At 51.3% G+C, this 19,390-nt stretch overlaps 6 protein-coding genes across 6 annotated transcripts; 3 read left to right on the top strand and 3 right to left on the bottom strand.

Annotated features, from left to right (window-relative positions):
* Positions 1-1,439: 1,439 nt before the first annotated feature.
* CORC01_01074 (pfs domain-containing protein) lies at positions 1,440-6,605 on the top strand (the record flags this gene model as incomplete). Its single annotated transcript, XM_022612730.1, has 2 exons — positions 1,440-2,409; positions 2,482-6,605. 2 exons carry the CDS (start codon positions 1,440-1,442, stop codon positions 6,603-6,605), a joined length of 5,094 nt encoding a protein of 1,697 aa, XP_022480891.1.
* Positions 6,606-8,166: 1,561 nt separating this feature from the next.
* On the bottom strand, positions 8,167-9,961 carry CORC01_01073 (prostacyclin synthase; the record flags this gene model as incomplete). The annotated part of the gene is made up of 4 exons (XM_022612729.1): positions 8,167-8,389; positions 8,445-9,131; positions 9,214-9,639; positions 9,765-9,961. The coding sequence occupies 4 exons, from the start codon at positions 9,959-9,961 to the stop codon at positions 8,167-8,169; spliced, it is 1,533 nt and encodes a 510-aa protein (XP_022480890.1).
* A 3,205-nt stretch (positions 9,962-13,166) lies between these two features.
* On the bottom strand, positions 13,167-13,331 carry CORC01_01072 (uncharacterized protein; the record flags this gene model as incomplete). Its single annotated transcript, XM_022612728.1, has 1 exon — positions 13,167-13,331. One exon carries the CDS (start codon positions 13,329-13,331, stop codon positions 13,167-13,169), a length of 165 nt encoding a protein of 54 aa, XP_022480889.1.
* Positions 13,332-14,067: 736 nt separating this feature from the next.
* On the bottom strand, positions 14,068-15,621 carry CORC01_01071 (LMBR1 domain-containing protein; the record flags this gene model as incomplete). Its single annotated transcript, XM_022612727.1, has 1 exon — positions 14,068-15,621. The coding sequence occupies one exon, from the start codon at positions 15,619-15,621 to the stop codon at positions 14,068-14,070; it is 1,554 nt and encodes a 517-aa protein (XP_022480888.1).
* A 1,475-nt stretch (positions 15,622-17,096) lies between these two features.
* On the top strand, positions 17,097-17,267 carry CORC01_01070 (uncharacterized protein; the record flags this gene model as incomplete). Its single annotated transcript, XM_022612726.1, has 1 exon — positions 17,097-17,267. The coding sequence occupies one exon, from the start codon at positions 17,097-17,099 to the stop codon at positions 17,265-17,267; it is 171 nt and encodes a 56-aa protein (XP_022480887.1).
* Positions 17,268-18,379: 1,112 nt separating this feature from the next.
* On the top strand, positions 18,380-18,733 carry CORC01_01069 (uncharacterized protein; the record flags this gene model as incomplete). The annotated part of the gene is made up of 1 exon (XM_022612725.1): positions 18,380-18,733. The coding sequence occupies one exon, from the start codon at positions 18,380-18,382 to the stop codon at positions 18,731-18,733; it is 354 nt and encodes a 117-aa protein (XP_022480886.1).
* Between the last annotated feature and the right edge of the window lie 657 nt (positions 18,734-19,390).

Here is a 19,390-nt window from a genome sequence, read left to right as displayed (position 1 = left end):
CAGTGAGATTGCCTTAGGTAATCGTCTGAACCTGTGCGGTCACACAAGACAGAAATGTTGGATGTTGATAACCAAAACTTCACCTCATTTGAATGCTGAACAACCGTGTATGCAACGCTGATGCCTAGATCACGCGACTATAGGCCATGGCTCGCTCAAAGAATCGCGAAAGGGGTCAGACGGACAACCGGTGAACGGGGGGGGAATCGAAGAGATTTTGTCGTCTTATCGCGAACTCGATTTGGGAAGGTGAGATTTCTCATTCGATGATGCCATTGCGCTATGCGGGGCCGATCCACTTGCACTGCGAGCTCGTTACGTTACTGGTGGCGTACGCGTTATCATTATCAGAAACCGAGGCTTTTGAAGGGAACTCGGCCGTTCAGTCTTTGGACAACTGACTCGCGTTCTCAACGTCACTGAACTAGTCGCCTTATACGGATACTGGACATGGTAAATGTTTCGCACATCTCCTGTCATCACAGAGTTACGGTTGCTGTGATTCCGTGCAGGATGTCCATCGAATACATTAACTCGGGCACCCGACGGCGTAAGCTGAAGTTTTCAATCTTCGGCCCGCCCTCGTTATCCGACCTTCTTGATCCCCACCATTTGTTTCATAAAGTATCCTGAGCTTAGCTTTGATGACAGGTCATCACAAAGCTCAGACATGAATACAAGATGCGGTGAGAGAAAGTAGTAGGTTACGCCCAACTATAAAGATTCTTTACAAAACAAACGTCGCAACTCAACATCGCAGCATGAGTACTAAGTCCCCGCTCCGAGGTCTAGAACATGTTTTATGCAGCAACAACACGTCTTTTCAATTCCCCCTTACTTGCAAATTTTATAACCCCTCGTTATTTATGCATGATTCTGGGACTTCTCGTCTAGTGCAGGTCACTCTTTCTTTTCTTGATTCAAACGTTCCAAAGTACAGCACCTCGAGAAGTTAGACGGTCAGAAGCCGGTGACCGACAATCAATAGTATTACATGTGTGATGACGGATGCAGAGTTGGCCACAGGCTGGCGGTCACAAGTACCTAGGCCATATATCACCTTGATAACATTATCAAAGCTGGCGAATGAAGCCACGACGAAGGGCTGAAACAGGCACTGCAGTTTAGTTGAGTTATTTGACCAGTCAGGGCGAGGCTATCAATTTGGCTGCATCAGCTGCAGCCTGCGCCACATCACACATATTTCCTAGACCCAAATCTTACAGCAGCATATGCAGTCATCCTACTCCCCGCACACATCTCCTCTTTTCCTGATTCTCTCTTTTTCTCTTTTCTCGGGGTCCCAAGGCCAGTTCGTGCTTGTTGGCGCTCATCAGAAACGATCTCATCTCACATTACGGCGTCGAATCTTTAATGACACGGTTTCGGCCGTTACCTTCAAAAGGTCAAAATACTTCCACCTCAATCCGGCAGTCAATATGTCTGACCCATCGCTCTATACCATTGGCTGGATCTGCGCTATCGTTCCCGAATTTGTCGCCGCCAGGCTCTTTCTCGACGAGGTCCACGAAGAGCCTAGGTCGCTGTCTAAAAATGACAACAACTCGTACAAACTCGGCCGCATGGGCAAGCACAATGTCGCGATCGCGGTTCTTCCCCACGGCGAATACGGCGAAAGCTCGGCGGCAGTTGTTGCTCGGGATATGGTCCGCACATTTGAGAACATAAGGGTAGGGCTAATGGTCGGGATCGGCGGCGGGGCTCCAAGTCTAGAGAATGACATCCGCTTGGGCGATATCGTTGTCAGTTCTCCGACGGGTGGCTATGGCGGTGTACTACAGTACGACTTTGGCAAATCCGTTGAGGGTGGAAAATTCGAAATGACGGGATTCCTAAATCAACCGCCAATTGCTCTCAGGACTGCTCTCAACGCCCTCATTGCCGATTTCGAAATTGAAGGCAACTGGCTTGGAAGCGATATCCAAAAGGCTCTCAAAAGCGAAAATCTCAAACAGAAGTACGGCCGACCAAGTTCCGAGTCCGATAGACTTTTCCGTAGCAACATCTCTTACGACGCAAACAAGGCCACAGCTGATTATGGCGCTGACGACTTCGTGGACCGCCCGGAACGATCTCCAGAATCGGTTCCCGTCGTCCATCACGGGCTGATAGCGTCGGCGAACCAGGTGATGAAAGATGCAAATAAGAGGGATATATTGGCAAAGGACAAAAACGTGCTCTGTTTTGAGATGGAGGCTGCTGGGTTGATGAACCATTTTCCCTGTTTGGTAATTAGAGGTATCTGCGATTACTCAGACTCACATAAAAACAAGCAATGGCAAGGCTACGCTGCCATGGCGGCAGCTGCCTTTGCAAAAGCTTTGGTCTGTCGTATTCCGCGTCAGAGCCTGGAGAATGAGCAGTCTATAGCAGAGGGACTTTCTATCCGTAAGTAGAGCTCAGACAGTCTCACAAATGTCAGCCTATCTTCATTCATGTGTTCTAATCGACGGAATTCAGTGAAATCAGTCGGAGAAGATGTCGTCGCCATCAGAGATTCAATCGATTACGACACCCTCGAGAAATTGCGCGCGGCTAAAGGCGCCGAATTCGACAGCTATCAGAATCAACACGAGGCAAGATGCCATCCAAATACCAGAGTTAATGTCTTGCGCGAAATTGAGCACTGGGCTCATGAACTCAGAGGGCAGCGGATCTACTGGCTTAGTGGAATGGCTGGAACTGGGAAGTCAGTCATAGCTCGAACAGTCGCTCATAGCCTGAATGAGGCAAACCTCCTTGGCGCCACGTTCTTTTTCAAAAGAGGAGAAAGGGACCGCAGCAGTGCATCTTTGGTTTTCAGCACACTAGCCAAACAACTAGTACGGCGCCGACCTGAGTTGAGCCCTTTCATAATAGAGGCAATCAGACAAACAGACAATCTCTCCTCCAAAAGCTTGGAAGAGCAGTTCGCCAAGCTCATCCTTGGCCCACTCAAAAAGTCAGGTTCAAAGTCAGGGAGTTTTCAGAACTTGGTCCTGATTGTTGAAGCCTTGGATGAGTGTTCCGATGAGAAAGACGTTGAAGCTCTGCTAAATTTACTCTCCAAGGCTGCAAACTCCGACGTTTGTGCCTTAAAGCTTTTCGTTACCAGCAGGCCAGAGATAGCAATGCGCGACGCATTCGATTCCATCAATGGTACATCATATTTGCAGCATCGACTGCAGGATACACCGCATGCGATTATCTCTCGGGACATTGCTTTATATCTCCAACATCAGTTGTCAGAGATCAGAGCCTGGTGGAACAAAAGATACAACAAAATTCCTTCCGAGCAACTGCAAATGGATTGGCCAGGGGACGAAAAGATAAAAGCGCTTGTTGAGATTGCGATACCCCTGTTTCTGTTTGCAGCAATTGCTTGTCGCTTCATCAGAGACGACCTCTTTGGCAGTCCAGAGGAGCAGCTTCTGAAGCTTATTCAGGTGGCCAAAGAGGGCGGTGTTCACGATAAACTCGGAGAGACATATCGACCGGTGTTGAGACAATTCCAGAGCAAACGGAACAAACAAGAACAAAAATCACTTATGCAACGGTTCAGAAAAGTCATTGGTACAATCATCCTTCTTGAACAACCGTTGGCAATCAGCTCCATTGCCGGCTTGCTAGGGTTGAAGATTTCAGAGATCAGTGGCATACTGAGTCCTCTCAAGTCAGTTCTTGACATCCCTGAAGAACAAGAGCTGGAGGTGAAGCTCTTCCACCTGTCGTTCCGCGACTTTTTGCTCAGTCCAGTGGCCGGAGACTTTTCTATCAATTTCAAGGAAACCCACTGGCAAATGGCACTTGCTTGCCTGGATCTCCTCTCGATATCTTTGCGTTACAACATGGCCAACCTCAAACCGGCTGATCAACGATCTACGATAGCAAATGGCGTATTGGAGAAACAGCTGCCACCGCATGTACGATATGCTTGCCTTCATTGGTTTCATCATCTAGAACTAGCAGGCAAACCTCTGCAGGACGACGACGCTATCCACAGATTTCTTCAAGGCAAATTCCTCCACTGGCTTGAGGCTCTCAGCATTCTTGGGGAAGCCGATTGCGGCACGCGAACACCAGAGAAACTGCTCCCTCTGGTTGAGGTAAGCTATGCTACATCCCTCCGGTCGCCGCTTGTCGGCAACGACCCAACGTGCCACTCTAACAAGGAGCAGCCCGATAGCAGACTCTTTGAAATTTTAGAGGACGCGGACAGTTTTGTTTCCAAACACGTTTCTGTGCTTGTCGAATTTCCTCTGCAAATTTATTGGTCGGCATTGGTCTTTTCCCCCACTAGCAGTGCCGTTCGCAACGCTTTCGTCGGTAGTATCCCATCATGCATTAAGTTCCAATCCCCTCACAAGTCTGGATGGGTTCCTCTGGTTCAGAATGCCGGTCTTGTCAGAAACGAACAATTCTTCCACGTTGCCATTTCTCCAGACTCAAGGCTCGTTGCATTCAGTCAATCAGGTGATTCCATCCTGATGTGGTCGGTATCTACGGGCGCCTGTTTGACCGAGATACCTTGCGGCTCGGACCTGTCTGCTGGGAACGGCGGCCCAATCGCTTTTTTCAATGACTCCAAACGGATTGCATCGGAACTTCGGGGCAAGATATCTATCTACCTCGCCGAGACTGGCGAGCGTCTCCACGACCTCCGGGTGGACATATGGTCCCCCGTGGTACAAATTGACGTTTCACGCGATTCAGAGATGATTGCAGTCTCTTATGCCAATTGTACTGCTGAAATATGTACAATTGCGACGGGACGCAGGCGGGAGCTGTCAAAGGAAGGCTTTCCCAATCGCAATGATCATGTAAACAATTCATCCATGCCACAAGGACGATCACTCATCTGCTTCTCACCGGACTCCCAGTTTGTGGCTACTTCATCCTGCCAAGAGATTGATGTCTGGGATGTGTCGACAGGTAGTTGTCTACGCACATTCAACACAAATGCGTTCGTTTTGTGCCCTCTCTCCTTCGTACCAAATACGAATCTTTTGTTAGTTCAGGAGGCTGAGGGAGAAATCCGAACCTTGGACATCACTACTGGTCACTGGACTTTTCGGGCGTCGGGAAGAGGGGCTACTCACGGTGACATATCCGTGTCCTACGACGCGAGATTCCTCGCATATGAGAGTCCTACGAACAGCAACTCCGTTTCAATCTCCTCGTTTGATACCGGCGAACTTTACCATACGCTAAATTTCCCTGGAACCCCAGGTGTAGAGTCAACCGGTTCTAGGTTTTCCAAATCAGCAATTTTCTCGCCCGATGGAAAGTTTCTCGTCACAATGAGGAGGGATGAGGCAGCCATCTGGTCAATGTCAATGATCCAGCGGTCAAAAAAGCTCAAGGACGAAACAACTCAATCGGCCCAGCCTGAATTCATGCCGACAAGATGTTGTTTCATACATTGGGACTCTTCTGAAAACTCTCCACAACTAGTCTCGATGCATGAGAGCGACGAAGTTAACCTCTGGTCATCTTACACTGGTGACCTCCTCCAGACATTGAAAGATGAGCGTGCCAGGTTCGACAATGGAACTGCCATGTTAGCACCCGACTCGAAACATATCTTCTTACCTCATGGACTTTCTATCCAGACCACTCGAGAAAAAAGAATTATTCGAGTGCTCGAAATTTCGCAATCAGCCGGTTACGATCCTGTCCTAGGGAGAGGTTCTGTGATCTTTTCTGCGGACTCTGGGTCCTTTGCTTTTGGCTCTTTTCATGACTTTAGCCTCTGGACACTGGAGGAAGGATTGCAATTCAGAGACCCTGCTTGCATCGGCACCCTTATTACGGTGGCACCTGACTGGAAATCGGCGGCTTATATAGTCGAGGCACCATCCTTACCCGGCGAGGAGGACATGTGGGACGAGGCAAACCACAAGATCAGGTTCTTGAGCATTGAAACGGGCAAGCACTTCGATCTGCCCGAAGAAGTGGACAGCTTCAGCGCCCTGGCAATTTCACCAGACTCGAAATGGATAGCCTCGGTACCAGGCCGTAGCGAAGAGCTCACTCTCTGGTCAACAAGCAAGTGCTCCCGCCAAGCCCTCCTCCGTCACGAAACTCGCATAACTGCCATTGCTTTCTCATCGCAGTCGGACCTGCTAGCATCGGCGGACAAAGCTCAAGAAGTACGGATTTGGTCGATGCTTTCGGGGCAATGTGCACAAGTTCTCAAGGTCGGACGCAGCCTCCTCAGCATGTCCTTCTCCCCAGATGATGCGCATCTCAGGACTGCATTCGGGGAAATTCTTATCAGCAAGTCTACCGATGAGATTCCAGAATTGAATGCTACATCGGATGATGAGGACTCTGAAAACACGTCTGTCGTAGTTCAAAAGCCACGCTGGCATGGTTATGGAATCGACGTCAGCGGTAAGTGGATTACTTGGAACGGTGCTAATATCATATCATTACCGCTGGATGTCAACCCTTCGTCCAATATGGATTCACCCCGCTGGTTTGACGACGATAAGCGATATCGAGTGGCTGCTGGCGAGTTTCTTGTCGCGTGGGTCAGTCCCGCTGGCGAGCTCTATACCATAGGCTTCTCCAGAGATGTTCAGCCTTTTGACCAAGTCTGAAAGCAGGCTGTATTCTCTTGGTGTACCCTCTTCCTACATTTTCTTCCTTTAATCTCTTCCTACATTCAGAAATATAAACATGTGTAAAAGTGGTCAAACTGTTCTGAGCATTACTTGCCGCATCGAGTAATATGAGAATAGTGTATGAGAAGACCGTTCTTCCTGCCAATCTTGCAGCTAGTTTCACTCCTTTGTTTCACCTTGGTTTCTTCTTATTTTCATAATCTCCCTTCTCTCATCAACATATTGACTTCGCATTGATTCCAATCAAAGGGAAGTCTGGCCTTAGGGTTACTACCATGTAACGTGTTATACATACTGCTCAGATTTCAAAAACAGTCAACTAAGTGATGTGCTTGTTCGATTTCGGTTACCCTAGGATATGGAAACTACATTGAACGCTTTGAAGCGTACAGAAGTATCGGTGAAGCCCCACTCCGCAACCAGATTCAGTTCTCAGGGCTTTACACCCAATCTACATGCATTGTTATTGATTAAGCCTCAACTTCCAGCGAATGAAAAGAGGATTGATTGCCTTTGCATTTTCCTAGAATATAATTCTTTAGAGCCTTGAGCTACCTTGTGCTACTATGTATAACAGACTTGTCATATATCAATTGGTCTGTGACCAGCGCTTCAATCAAAGCAGCTCCAACAACTAAATAACAAACTAAATTAGTCAACTTCTAAAATATAGCTAATTAATTAGTCACCTGTTAGGCTGAATGAAATTGAGTTACTTACTTTAGGTAGATAAATTACTTTTTACTTAGTTTAATAATGGAAAAAAAGAATAAGGATTACAATATTCTAAATTTTGGTGCCTCCGGCGCCTTTTAATTCGCTGTAGCGGGTTTTAAGTTACTAAACAACTCTTTTTTTTTAAAAAAATGCTTAACTGACTCAATAGTTAATTCAAAATTGCCAGCTGGCTAAGTAACTCTAGACCCCAAGTTGAGTTGGTTGCTTTGAAACACGCGCTGCCTGTCACAAGAATATTGCTATACAGATAAGGGAGGAAGCATGCAGTTGCTATCAGCAGTGCAAAACTCTAAAAAGGTCATACTCGGTTAGAGACAGTGGCCGTGCTTTTTTCCGAAACCGAGAATCGAACTCGGGGCTATGCCTAACCTCTCACTGAATGAGAGGGCATCATGTTGGCCACTACACCATATCGGATGTTGCTGTTTACGTCGGCAAATATTTTGTAAATAGACCTGAGGACGGCTTGTGCGTCTCCACAGCGGAGACGCAGCTATCTCGAGTGCTACCCTAAGACTAGGCCAACCTCCGCTGCGCCAGTAGCTAGTCTTGATAAGAGGGATCACGAGTCAGGTCAACGGCTTGTCTAGACACGCGGCAATGCTCCTGATCATTGCAAAGGACTGGCTGAGGAAACTCTGATTGACTATCAGTACCCTTGGGCCGAGCATGCAAAGTCTGGGTTCTCGCAACGAAGCCCTGCCAAGCCCCCCCGGATTGCACACGCAAACCAAAACCCAGCTGCGAGGAAGCCAGAAGCATCCCGGTTTTTTTTTTTAAGTCTTTACTACTGCTCATCTTAATACACAACAGACCACTTCACATGCTCCCAATCCTTCCGTCGGCTGATTTTGACCCTGGATTCTGGCCCATGTTCCGGTCTTCCTATGCCGGTTGTTGACCAGGGGACCTGTGCCTCTGGGACCTGAATGGTGCCGCCATCCGTACTCTCCAGGTCAATGCTGAGTAATAGTTGGGCAGCATTGTTGAGCAGAAGTCCGTTTGCAAGGTGACGGCCGGGGCTGCCATATGGACGGTCAGTTTAGCCCACCCATGTGGAAACATTAAGCAACGTACCAGATGTGCTTGCCCCCGCCAAACGGGAGGAAGCCGGGCGGTGATGCCGCATTGTAGCCCATGTTCAGGAATCGGTCACCTTTCCAACTCTCCGGGTTGGCGCCCCATACTCTTGCATCATTGTGCAAAATGCTAAGCGGCATCTGGACGTTGTTTCCTTTTCTAAGGAGGTACGAGCGGTTCCCATCTGATATGGTGGTGTCCGACATCACCGTTCGGACAATGTTATCAACAATGTAGTGCCGTTCGGTTTCTTGCGCGCACGACAATAGTAGTGGACAGTGCTCCTTGATTTTGCCCAGATGAAGTGTCATCTGGACCTCCTCTCCCTTGTTTGGACTCTCGCCGGTAACCGCCGCATTGATGAGCTCTTCTCGAATCTTGGCCAAAAGCTCTGGCTGGCTGTAAATGTTGGACAGAAGCCAGAACACGAGGGTAGAGACATTGGCGAGAGCGGTGGCCAGAAGGATCTCAATCTTGGCACTGTTGTGAATGGACATTTCAAACGTCCGCTCCGCGCTGAATCTGTCCCTCGTGAACTGAGCCACTTCCGCTCCAAAGTCTTTCTCACTTCTTATGTATGCCTCCAACGCTTCAATGACCTTTGTTCTTGCCTTGTATGCTTTCGAGGCGATGACGGAGGGAGCGATGCCGGGGAAAAGTTTGTGCATGTCGTCGTGATAGATCCTGTGCGTTGTGAATCAGCAATGGACTTCGGTCAGGACAACTTGCATGGTAAAAGAAATTGTATAGGAACGCAAGCACTTACCAGAAGCTTCGCATTACCATTGGGTCTTCCCAAGGGCTCAACTTCCCATAGAAGCCTCCCATGATGGTCTTGGACAATGTCTCGCGCGTCCAGCAGTGGAAGTCGATCGACTCTCGCTGGTCAAGGGGCATCTTGTTGAGGGAGGTGGCCAGATGGCTGACGGCTGATTTGGTCAATTCATTCAACGAGGGCCCGGTAAGTCCTTTGTAGAGAACCTTGAAGATGGCGGTGCGGAAGGCTGGGTTCGTCCACAACTCCATCCCGTGGCCCTCCATGCCTACCAAAGTGCGAACAAATCTGTCAATGAGAGGCTCAAAGCTGAGGGTCCGTTTCTGAAAGATTGAAGATGCCAGTTGAGGTGAAGATGCTACGTAGAGGTTGCCCCCCAATATAGGCAACGAGTACGCCAACATGTTGAACTTCTCGCTAGTGTATCGTCAGCCTAATGTGCACTGGTGACCACAGTGACCTGACCCGCTCGATGGCGTTTCCAGACCCTTGAAGCCACGTCTTTGACATTCAGAAAGGAGAATTGAAGGCTCAGGACTCACTGATTCTTGACATTTTGTTTGTAGCCCAGACGGATCAAATCAATCAAATGACCTATCAGAGGTATCTTGGGCCGCAGAATAGGGGGCTCTTCTGAGTCAAGGATTGTTGGCCAGAGGGCATTTCGAACGAGGAATGTGACCAGGCAGCAAGCTACAGTGGCCCATATCCAGCTCTCTTCGATAGTGCTTGAGAGCATTCTGGAAAGAATTCTTTGGTTTGTCGCGCTGTTTCTTGTCCGAAGGTAATGCCGACTTGTCTGGCCATCCAAAGCAGACTTGGACAGTATTGTCTTCCCCTTTATACCATTCATTGAATGCCTGCGTCAACTTCCGCTCATATCAGGGCCATCGAAGTGGCAACTGACTCGGCCAGTCTCAAAGGCATTATCGTGACATTATTGCGTTCTCAGGTCCTCAACCCAGTCAAACACTTTCTGGACGGGGATGCCGAGCTGCAGGACCGGCGTACAGTGGCAATGGCATCTTGCCAAGAATCAGTCATCAATCAAGTCAGAATATTATCAGTGGCTGAAGGCTGGATTCAGTTTGGCGCAATGAAAACACAGGCATCCTGCTTGATTACCTTAGTATGAGAGTATGCAGTGAGACTTTAGTAGTGGTATGAGATTTACCGATTAGAACGGGTAGAGCTGGGGAGTGATGGGGCGTAGGCCTGGGGTGTCACCGACAACGCGGCCGAAGTTTCCTATCGCGTGTATCATGACCGAAGGTTGATATCGCTTGTACCGTGTAGGGCACTTCCCAGCGGTTCTTTTGTGGGTGATATGTTTACGACAAGCCTAGCTAGATAAGGAGAAGTGAATGGTCACAAATCTTTTGAAGGAGAAGAGCCTTGATCGAGCGAGTAGTTTCTGTGATTCTGCTCCGTCGTCTAGAAGCTATTCATAACATATCGCAGACGCTCAGTCGATGGCCGCCTAACCAAGATATAGACAGCCATTCAAGAAGGGGGGAAATTCAGGACATACATCACCTGGAACGCAGTTTCTCACTATTCCTGGTTCAATTACGAGGCTACATGAGAACTCCCCAGGAGGTCAAAATCAAGATGCGACATCGAAAAACACTGGGGACCGGCGGCCGTGGGGACCCGCGGCCGTAGCCGCCTTTGAAAATAGACTTTCTTTTAAGAAATAGATCATAAGATACGTCCAGGGTGGTCCCCCCGCCCCAAGGGGCCAACAGGCTGGTAAAGCTGAGCGTAGCGGGCGCTTGGCGTAGCAGTACAGATTATAGCTAAAGCTAATTATATTAGAGGTTCTTCTCGCTTAAATGTCGGGTGCGAGTACGGATACCAGTCAGAAAAGCCTAGTGCCATCCAGGGCAGGTTTTACACTGCCTGTAACAGAAAGACAGCAGGGGTACTTGAATTAGGAGAAAGCCTTGCTTTCCAGAAAGGCATCTAGTACGAAAACCAAAAAGATGACCAACGTGGGGCTCGAACCCACAACCCCCAGATTGCCAAACCTCTGGTAATTGCCAAGAGATCGTAGAAGTCTGATGCGCTACCATTGCGCCAGCCGGCCAGAAGATTTATTGGCGATTGTCTGACAAAAGAGCAATTAAACTTCTTCCCATCCCGTAGGTCGATTACATTCCTCGACTGACCATTTCATGTCCACAGTGACACTCATCCGAGCAAACACGACCTTTGCAATGACAATCGTTGATCGCTGGCTGGTGGGATTCTGACGCAACGATTCGTCACGGGAATCAATATTGCGTCTACCCTTTTCTTTTCCAAGGGTTTGCATGCGATTTCTTCTTTCTTTCGGCGTCCCGCACCTGCTGCTCAGACCAAGGCACACGAAAGAAAATACACCAAGGAAATCCCAAAAATCGAGAGGAGGCCCCCAGTGGCGATCCATTGGGGGATACGGGGCTTGGGGGCGAAGATACACAACTTGCAGAAAGTCTTGTAGCTAAAACGATGGGGCGAGGCGGGTTCGAAGTGGGCGTTGGTTCAAGACCAGCTTCAGAAATGGATGAGAAAGTTCTTCAGCAAAATCCTCTCCCCTAGACAACCAGTTCCATGGTTAGCACACACACACACACACATGGACGCCGGAAACTGTGCAGAGCCTCTCCCCACTCTTCCGTATTAGACGCTTGCACGGAAAGGTGGGCTACTGAGGAAGTAGAAACTCTGCTCATGGGATTCGGGAGTCAGAATGACACAATCTGAGTAGAGGCTCCGAGCTCCGCCGGCCAGGTGGAAGCGCGCCGAGCACGCCTTGGGCCTGCCCTTCTGTTCGCCGCCCTTTAGTTCTCAATGTGAGTGAGTGCCATGGAAGTCCAGCCACCCCGGCTTTCGGGAGCGCCTCCGGCTTGCCCCCCATCTCAATCACGTAACAAAAAACCACCTCTTCCGTCGCCCGTAACCTACGTTTGCCACCCCGGTGGCGCTCTCCAACAACGCACCCCCCTTCTTCCTCCTTGTCCTCTCCCTCAAGACCCGGATGCCCGCGGTCCCGAACACCGGGTCTGGAGCGCGCTCTCTCTCTCGCCTCTGCTCCTAGTACGGAAATAGATGCTACAGGCAGGCTCCTTTCGCACATTCGCAACTTGCGAGACGCCGCTGCGAACTATCCCAAAACGGGCCCGGCTCCGATGTTCGCACATCGTCCATCTGACTCGGCTCTCGCATGACTTTTGGCCTGGCTTGACTCATTGAACCAACATTGAGGCCGTCCCAGTCACCCAGCCTGGTCTCAAGTCTGAAATGGTTGACGATGATGCCCCCCTACCCACCGGCTTGTCATCCGAAGGTGGGTGACGGGCAGTCCACGACACACACCCGGGCCGGTGCGCCGGTTACACATCATGCACCCCCTACACCGGCTCACTTCACCACGTGCACCCGCGGAAAACCGCCCGACGCCCACCGCCCACCGTCCACCCGGACGCTCGAAAGGTTTCTGTCGCACACCGCATCATCGTGAGATGGCCTTGAATCACCCATTTCGAAACTACCATGGCGCCATCAAAACATAATAACGGGTGCCGCTGCCCCAAACTGACGTGGCACTGCACCAGGGAAACATGCCGGGAAATTACTTTCCCATTTCGAAAATCTGTACCCAACTTACCTAATGTTGTGCAAGTGAGCAAGGCCAGGAAAACTCACCAGCAGCGCAGGAACAACACCAGCAACTCAACTCTGCAGACAGCAAATCGGTGATCCACGCCCCCGAATACTGAGACCCTTGAATCCAAAGCTCAGATCAACCGCTCGCCAAGGATATTCACCGTCGGCTTGCGGGTCGTTCTAGACTCTCTGAAATTCTGAATCTTTGTCCAGAATGTCTCCAAGCTCACACACCCCTTCCCCAGCTGGTAGTTTTCATCAAGTAATCATTGGCAAAGATGAACTCCATAGCCTCACGTAGCCACTGCAACTCGCTTGGTTTCGCTCGGGCCATTCCCGTCCCAAAGAACCTTGCCATTCGAGTACCTAGTCTTGCAGTACTCGTAGCGGGTAAATACAATGCGAAAACCAAAACTAGCTACAAAAAACGTGGGTTGAGCCGCAAGGTACTTGTACATCGGACAACTCCCTTGAAGAGTCGTGACTCGAGGGATTTCACATGTCACAATTCTACACATTGTAGTTTCGTCGGCGGGGGGAGGGGCAAGTTTTGTTTGAAGTTTTTCCTCTCTCCATCGTAAATATCGCGGCAAATTTTGCCGCTCAAGCGGATTCAAAGCATTCAGTCACTATCACACCAAGGCATATGTGAAGATAGTGTATGTGAAGACAGTGTAGAAAAAAGTCACAAAAAAGAAAAGAGCCACAAGCAGTTGCAAGATAGTGGAATGGTCATGCTGCATATAAATCTTCTTGGTTGAATTATGTCTCGTCATCGAGCTAGCTACTGAGAAGCCATACGACGGGGAATGGCATCATCAAGGATGTGCCCATCCGTCAGCTCCCTTCTCCCTTCAACGCCTCGCAATGCAATATAAATCAATTTCTCATGGTCATTTCACAGAATGCCATGCATCTCTTCAAAGTCCAAAGTAAAAAGAAAAAATCCAACTGAGTTGTGACAATGTCTTTCCCGCCCTCCTCCAAATCCTCTAAGAAAACAAGCGCCCGGTTCGTAAACCAGGGGGTATAATGCGCGTTTGAAAAAAAAAAAAAATCCTAAAAATCCAATAACTTTTTGTTTTCCCCTTTCCATCCTGTTTCTTGAATTACTGCAACTGTTTCTGTGCGTTGCTTCTTCTTCTTTCTCCTCCTCTATTGGTGATGTGATGTTGTTGGTGGTGGTGCTGGTATTCATGACGTGGTAGAGCCACCAGTAACGGATCCCTCCCGGCTATGCGCCAACCCATTGTGCGCCTGGCCATCGAGGTGCTCCAGGCTCACGTAGTCGACGGGCGCCGCCTCGTCGGGGTACGCGGGCGGCGACGGGGGCACGTCCTGGTAGACGGGCGGCGCCTCATTGTCCCAGCTGACGCCGAGGCCGGGGCACTCGGTGAGCATGACGTGGTAGTGCATCCTCAAGATGCGGCCGGTGCCCGTCTGCGTCGCGAGGTGGGGCTTGCCGACGGGCGCCCACTCCTTGGAGACGACCATTTCAATCATGAGGGCGTGCGAGACCTCGGTGCCGTCGCTCGACTTCATGTCGCAGGCGTAGCGCGGGCCGTGGCTGTGCTTGCTGGCGACGACGCCGTAGTCAAACTCAAAGTCGACGTGGCCGTCGGTGCTGGTGTAGTCCGACTTCCACCCGTCGTGCATGTACTTTTCGCCGAGGACGCGGGTCTCGGTGCGGGCCACGCCCTTTTGCGGAGGCTGCTGCTGCTGGGTGGCGCCGTTGAGGGGGATCGGGGCGTGCTTGTCGCAGGCGGGGGCCACGGTCTTGATGGTCTCCTCGAGCTTCCACGTCACCTTTTTCAGCTTCCAGTACTCGACCGTCTTGTTGGTGGCGTTTGCGCTGGTGAGGCCGTCGAGGCGGAACGAGACGTTGTGGGTGCCGGCCGGGTGGATGACCTGGTTGTAGTGGGCGCTGGCCTTGATGTTGGTCGGGGGGAAGACGCGGACGGAGTGGTGCGGGAACTCGGGCTGGGGGAGGGAGCGCTTGACGTCAAAGTTGTGCTCAAACTTGATGGGCGTCTGGGAGCCGGGCGTGCCCTTGACGAGGGTGGCCTCGGCCTTGAACTCGTAGGCGATGGAGGTGATGGGGGTGTCCATGGAGGCGGGGAGGTGGCCCTCGAGGAGGATGGAGAAGGGGAACTGGTGGACGCCCTTCTTGAGCGTCGTGGGGTGCGTGAGGAACGTCCAGCGCTTCAGCTCGGTGTACTGGTTGGTGCACTCGCCGCAGTGGTTGGTGAAGGGGCGCTTCTGCTGGACGTGGATGTTGAGCTTGGCGCCAAAGGCCTCGAGCTGCAGCTGCTCGTCCTTGACCTCGAGCTGCATCTGGCCCGAGACGAGGGCGCCGGTGGAGGACTCGGCATCGCCAAAGAAGACAATGGGCGGACTCTCAATCTTCAGGTCGAGGCCTGCGTGGGAGTTGTCGTGGGGGTCCTTGTTGGAGCGGCCAAAAGGCAGAGAGAGGCGGTGGTGGTGGTGCTTCTTCTCCTTGAGGTGGTCTGCGGGCTCTGCTGCGAACATGTTGTGGTACGGGATGTGCTCGCCGTCATCGGAGGAGTAGGAGGAGTGGCGGTCGAGGGGCAACCTGCGCAACAAGCCTTCGTCCTGGACGTTGTTGTTGTTGTGACGGGGTTGGTGTTGTTGTTGGTGTTGCTTGGTCTTAGTCTTGAGGTTGGCAATGGCAGAAACACTGAAGTTCTCAGTGGAATTCCGCAGAAAGTTTGCTACGCGGTGGGGCATGATTGGTTGTGGTGTGTGGTGTGTTTTCCCCGGATTTCGAGGGCTTGCTGAATCTTGGAATGGTCGGTTACGGCCCTCAAGTCTTCTTTTGTAAATCTTGGCTGGCTAAGATGGGCCAACAAAGATGGACAGGGGGGTTAAAGGGGGGGAGGGGGGCGGATGAACCGCAATATAAGGGAGGTGGTGTGACGTTTTTTGGGCGGAGGGTCGTCCGAGTGGGAAATGGGTTCAGTCAGAAGTATTTGGGAACCCCCCCAAAAAAGGACAAAAAGAGTCGATTCGCCGGATCCCGAAGGATAGGCGAGGCTGATGCGGGCGCGCGCAGGGCCTTTCAGGCGGGTGTGTGGTGGTGGTAAGGGTGTAAAGGCGCGAGGGCGAAGGGCGAGGGCGGTGTGTGTGTAAGTGCGAGGGAAGTTGATGAGCTGATGGGTGGAATACGGCAGGTCTGCTGATGTTCCCTAACTGACGAGTGATGAGTGACTATGGGTCTGATGGGCAGACGACGATGTCCGGGGGTCCTTTTCTCTTTGTACTCGAACAGAGACTTGGAGAGAGAGAAAAGAGTGTGGAGCGCAATGGCTTGTTTTCTCTTGCTATTCTCGAACCCTTGCAAGAAAGGTCCAGGTGATGTGGGTGGTAGGAGCACAAGGTCTGATTCTCGTTTCTGTCCTTTGCCCGTTTTGGTTGTTCTTTTCCTTTGCGGCGTCGCACAGCAAAGAACGAAGCTTGTTTGGGCTGGGTTGTGGCGGGTGGTGGACGGGATCTACTTCCGCTATGCGCGCTGGGAAAGGAAGAAAGATGGGATAAAAGGCGACCAAAGCGATGGATGGTAGGATGCGGGGTGTGTGGGAGCGCTAGATGGTGTCTTGTTCTTCGTTTTCTCGTTCGCAACAGGCGTGGAGGAGGCAAAAGTTGGCTTTATGAGGGAAACCAAGTGTCTTTTTGGAATCTTCTCTCGGATCTATCGAAGCCGAGATCGTGGAAAGGGTGATGGGAAATGAACAAGTGCAGACTTTTTTGCGCGACTGCGATGACTCCGTCTCTTGACAATTTCCCCTTTGGGTTTTTCGTTGCTTCGTGTAAGTCGTTTGTCGACCGGGGTGGCAGGTATGGCGCAGGGTAAAAAACTGTGCTAATGTGGGCTGAATGCGGCTGCAGCGTTGCGCTTAACGGCGGGCTTTCGAGTGAGATGAGATGCAGAGTGCGGAGGAGGCAATAGTGGCCGGGGTTCTCCAGAAGAGTGCAGGAATTCTTTTTCGGCTTCTCGAACGAGTGGTATCGTGAGGTTATCGTCAAAGTTGGAGAGGTTCAACGAGAGAGAAATCAGGAGAAATGATGTGTCACGGCGGTGATAGACTCTTGTAATAGCAGCCTCTTAGCACGCAAGAACCTGTGAAGCAGGAACCTGTCGCGTTATTATGTCTTGCCAGCTCGTGATGGGCAAGTTTTTCCATAGGGTAATTATGTGTCATGAGATGGAAGGGTACCTGGCGGCACATGCTCCGCTCCGGCGTTTTGACGCGGCCCAGCCCAGCGCGGCATCGAGTACATTAGCCATTCATCAGACATCCACATTGGGAACTATGACTGACAAGAGATACATTGGGAGAGACAGAGGTGTGGACGTGGATCCAGCAGAGAGGTGAATCAACCAAGGATGGGAAGAAAGCCAGGAGAAAAAAAAAAAGTGTGAAAAAAAGAGCCTGGGCCATCTCCACCAGCCGGGTCCTTTTGCCAAGTACCTGCTCCAGTTTGTTCCAAGCGCAGCTGTACCGAAGTACATTGCGCCAACTGACACTTTCTCGAACATGACCAACGCCAACCAGTGACTGAGCCCACCGGCTCCCTTCGACTGGCTGAGAAGGACGGATGCTGGCCCGAGCTGGCTCATTGTTACAACTTTTGCAAGGCATGGCGTAGCCTGCCCTGGCATGGGTCGGCTCCTGGTGCGCCGCCTGACCTTGCGCCTGGCTCCAAGAGTCGCAACCTTTCTCTCTCTCCTGAGTCCTGAGCCATGACACTGAGAAATGGTCCTGGCGGGCCCACGTGTTGGTACGTAGGGTATCCGTCACTTGTATTCTATTCCTAGGATGAAGCCGTCCACCGCAAGAGACGGCGCTGTTTGGGGATGCGTTGCCGCCCGCCTGATCGTGATCCTGTAGCGCGGCGGTCAGGTAAACTCGGTACGTATATCTCATCCCGGACCAACATTGCCGGAGCCTGGGTAGGGAGGGCCACCAAGAGGTTAAAGACAACCTGGGCAACAGACTGGCGGTAAGTACCTACTTGCCATCATGATGCTAATTACTGCACAGTCTGTACCTGACCGCTCCGAGGAAATACCCAGCAGCCTCAGCTTCCTTCTCCCTCTCGCCGCCATCGCGATTTGCGAACCCTTGAGGTCGTGCTCGGTAGTCCACAATGGCGAAAGAATGGAGACAAAAGGGGTTTCGCAGGTACAGGCTTACAGCTAGTGACAGGCTTACAGCACATACACGACGAACTCTGTGGATTGCATCATGCCGCTGCGACCGTTCGCAACACAACCGGTCACGGCCAGGCAGCCGCCGTCCATCCAGGTGTTTTCCAGCGCGCCGCAGTAATAACGCAGGACGGCGGGGGAGGATGATGCCAGCATCTCCCAGATTGATGCCAGCGAGGGTAGATCGGTTGCGGTAGCTTAAACTTAGCACTGACCGACTAAGTTAGGTTTGGAGGAGGTTTGTTAGTTAGGCGCTGGCCTGCATCGTTCTGAGAAATGACACCATTGGCCATGGGCATGAGGAAACCAGCAGAACAAAACCGCATCCTTCTTCCCTCCGGTGCGGTCGCACACAATGCCCTGTGTGGTACGATTTTTTATCCCCTCCTGTTGCCCAGGGATTCGCGCTGCGGGGGTGGCCCGCCCTCCAAGAACCGGAGCTCTCCACGCTGTGCGTGGTCGTGCCAGATGACAGTGCAGGTGACTTGGTCAATAAGGCCATCACAATGCATCTGTCGGCAGAAGCAAGCTGCAAACCTGATGTCTTTTTCCCGGTGTGTTCTGGGGAAGGTTTCCACGGCCCACGAGGCATGTGCCCCGGGTGCCCAGCCGGTAACATATTCATGGTGAGATGTTTGAACGGGCCACGACGACGACAGGTAGACGTGGCTTCTGAACAGGCAACGACATGGAAAAGCCTAGGGAATCAGCATACGGGCCCATCTATGCCATGGCAATGTGTTTGTATGATGGCATCAGTCATCAGCGCCCTCTGGCCGCGTTGAAACTGACTTGCAAAGTGGCGCCGGGCGCGTCAAACACGTATACAACGCCGGTGTAAGTCGAGTTCAGCAAGGGAACGAGCAGTTGAACTGTCCGTCGTATACACAAACGCAAGCATTTCATGCCGAAGCGCAAAGAAACTAAGTAAACAATGAGACTTCTCGTCACATCTCGTAAACCAGTTAACGGTGTCACCGTAACCCACCCAGCATCACCGCCACATCATGCTGTCTAGTTGAAACCTCGTGTCGCACACTCTGCTGCAATATAGAACAGATCTGAGATCCCATTCGATCGTACCACCGGATCTGCAGTCAGGGCAAGGCCGCAGTGGAAAAGGGTCGAGCCTATCAACCCGACCGTCCAATCGGCCGATTCGGGTAGGTACGCCTCTCAGCCTCTCCTCATTACCGAATGTTCAACACTTTGAGGCTCTTGTTGCGGTCTATAGTGAGTGCATGAAAGGTCCTCTGCTTGACCGACGGAGCGCACCGTCACCGTCTT

This window comes from Colletotrichum orchidophilum (assembly GCF_001831195.1).
Source record: "Colletotrichum orchidophilum strain IMI 309357 chromosome Unknown Scaffold_5.1, whole genome shotgun sequence".
Lineage (NCBI taxonomy): Eukaryota > Fungi > Ascomycota > Sordariomycetes > Glomerellales > Glomerellaceae > Colletotrichum > Colletotrichum orchidophilum.
The sequence above is the reverse complement of the archived record's forward strand: the minus strand, read 5'-3'. Positions and strand labels throughout refer to the sequence as shown.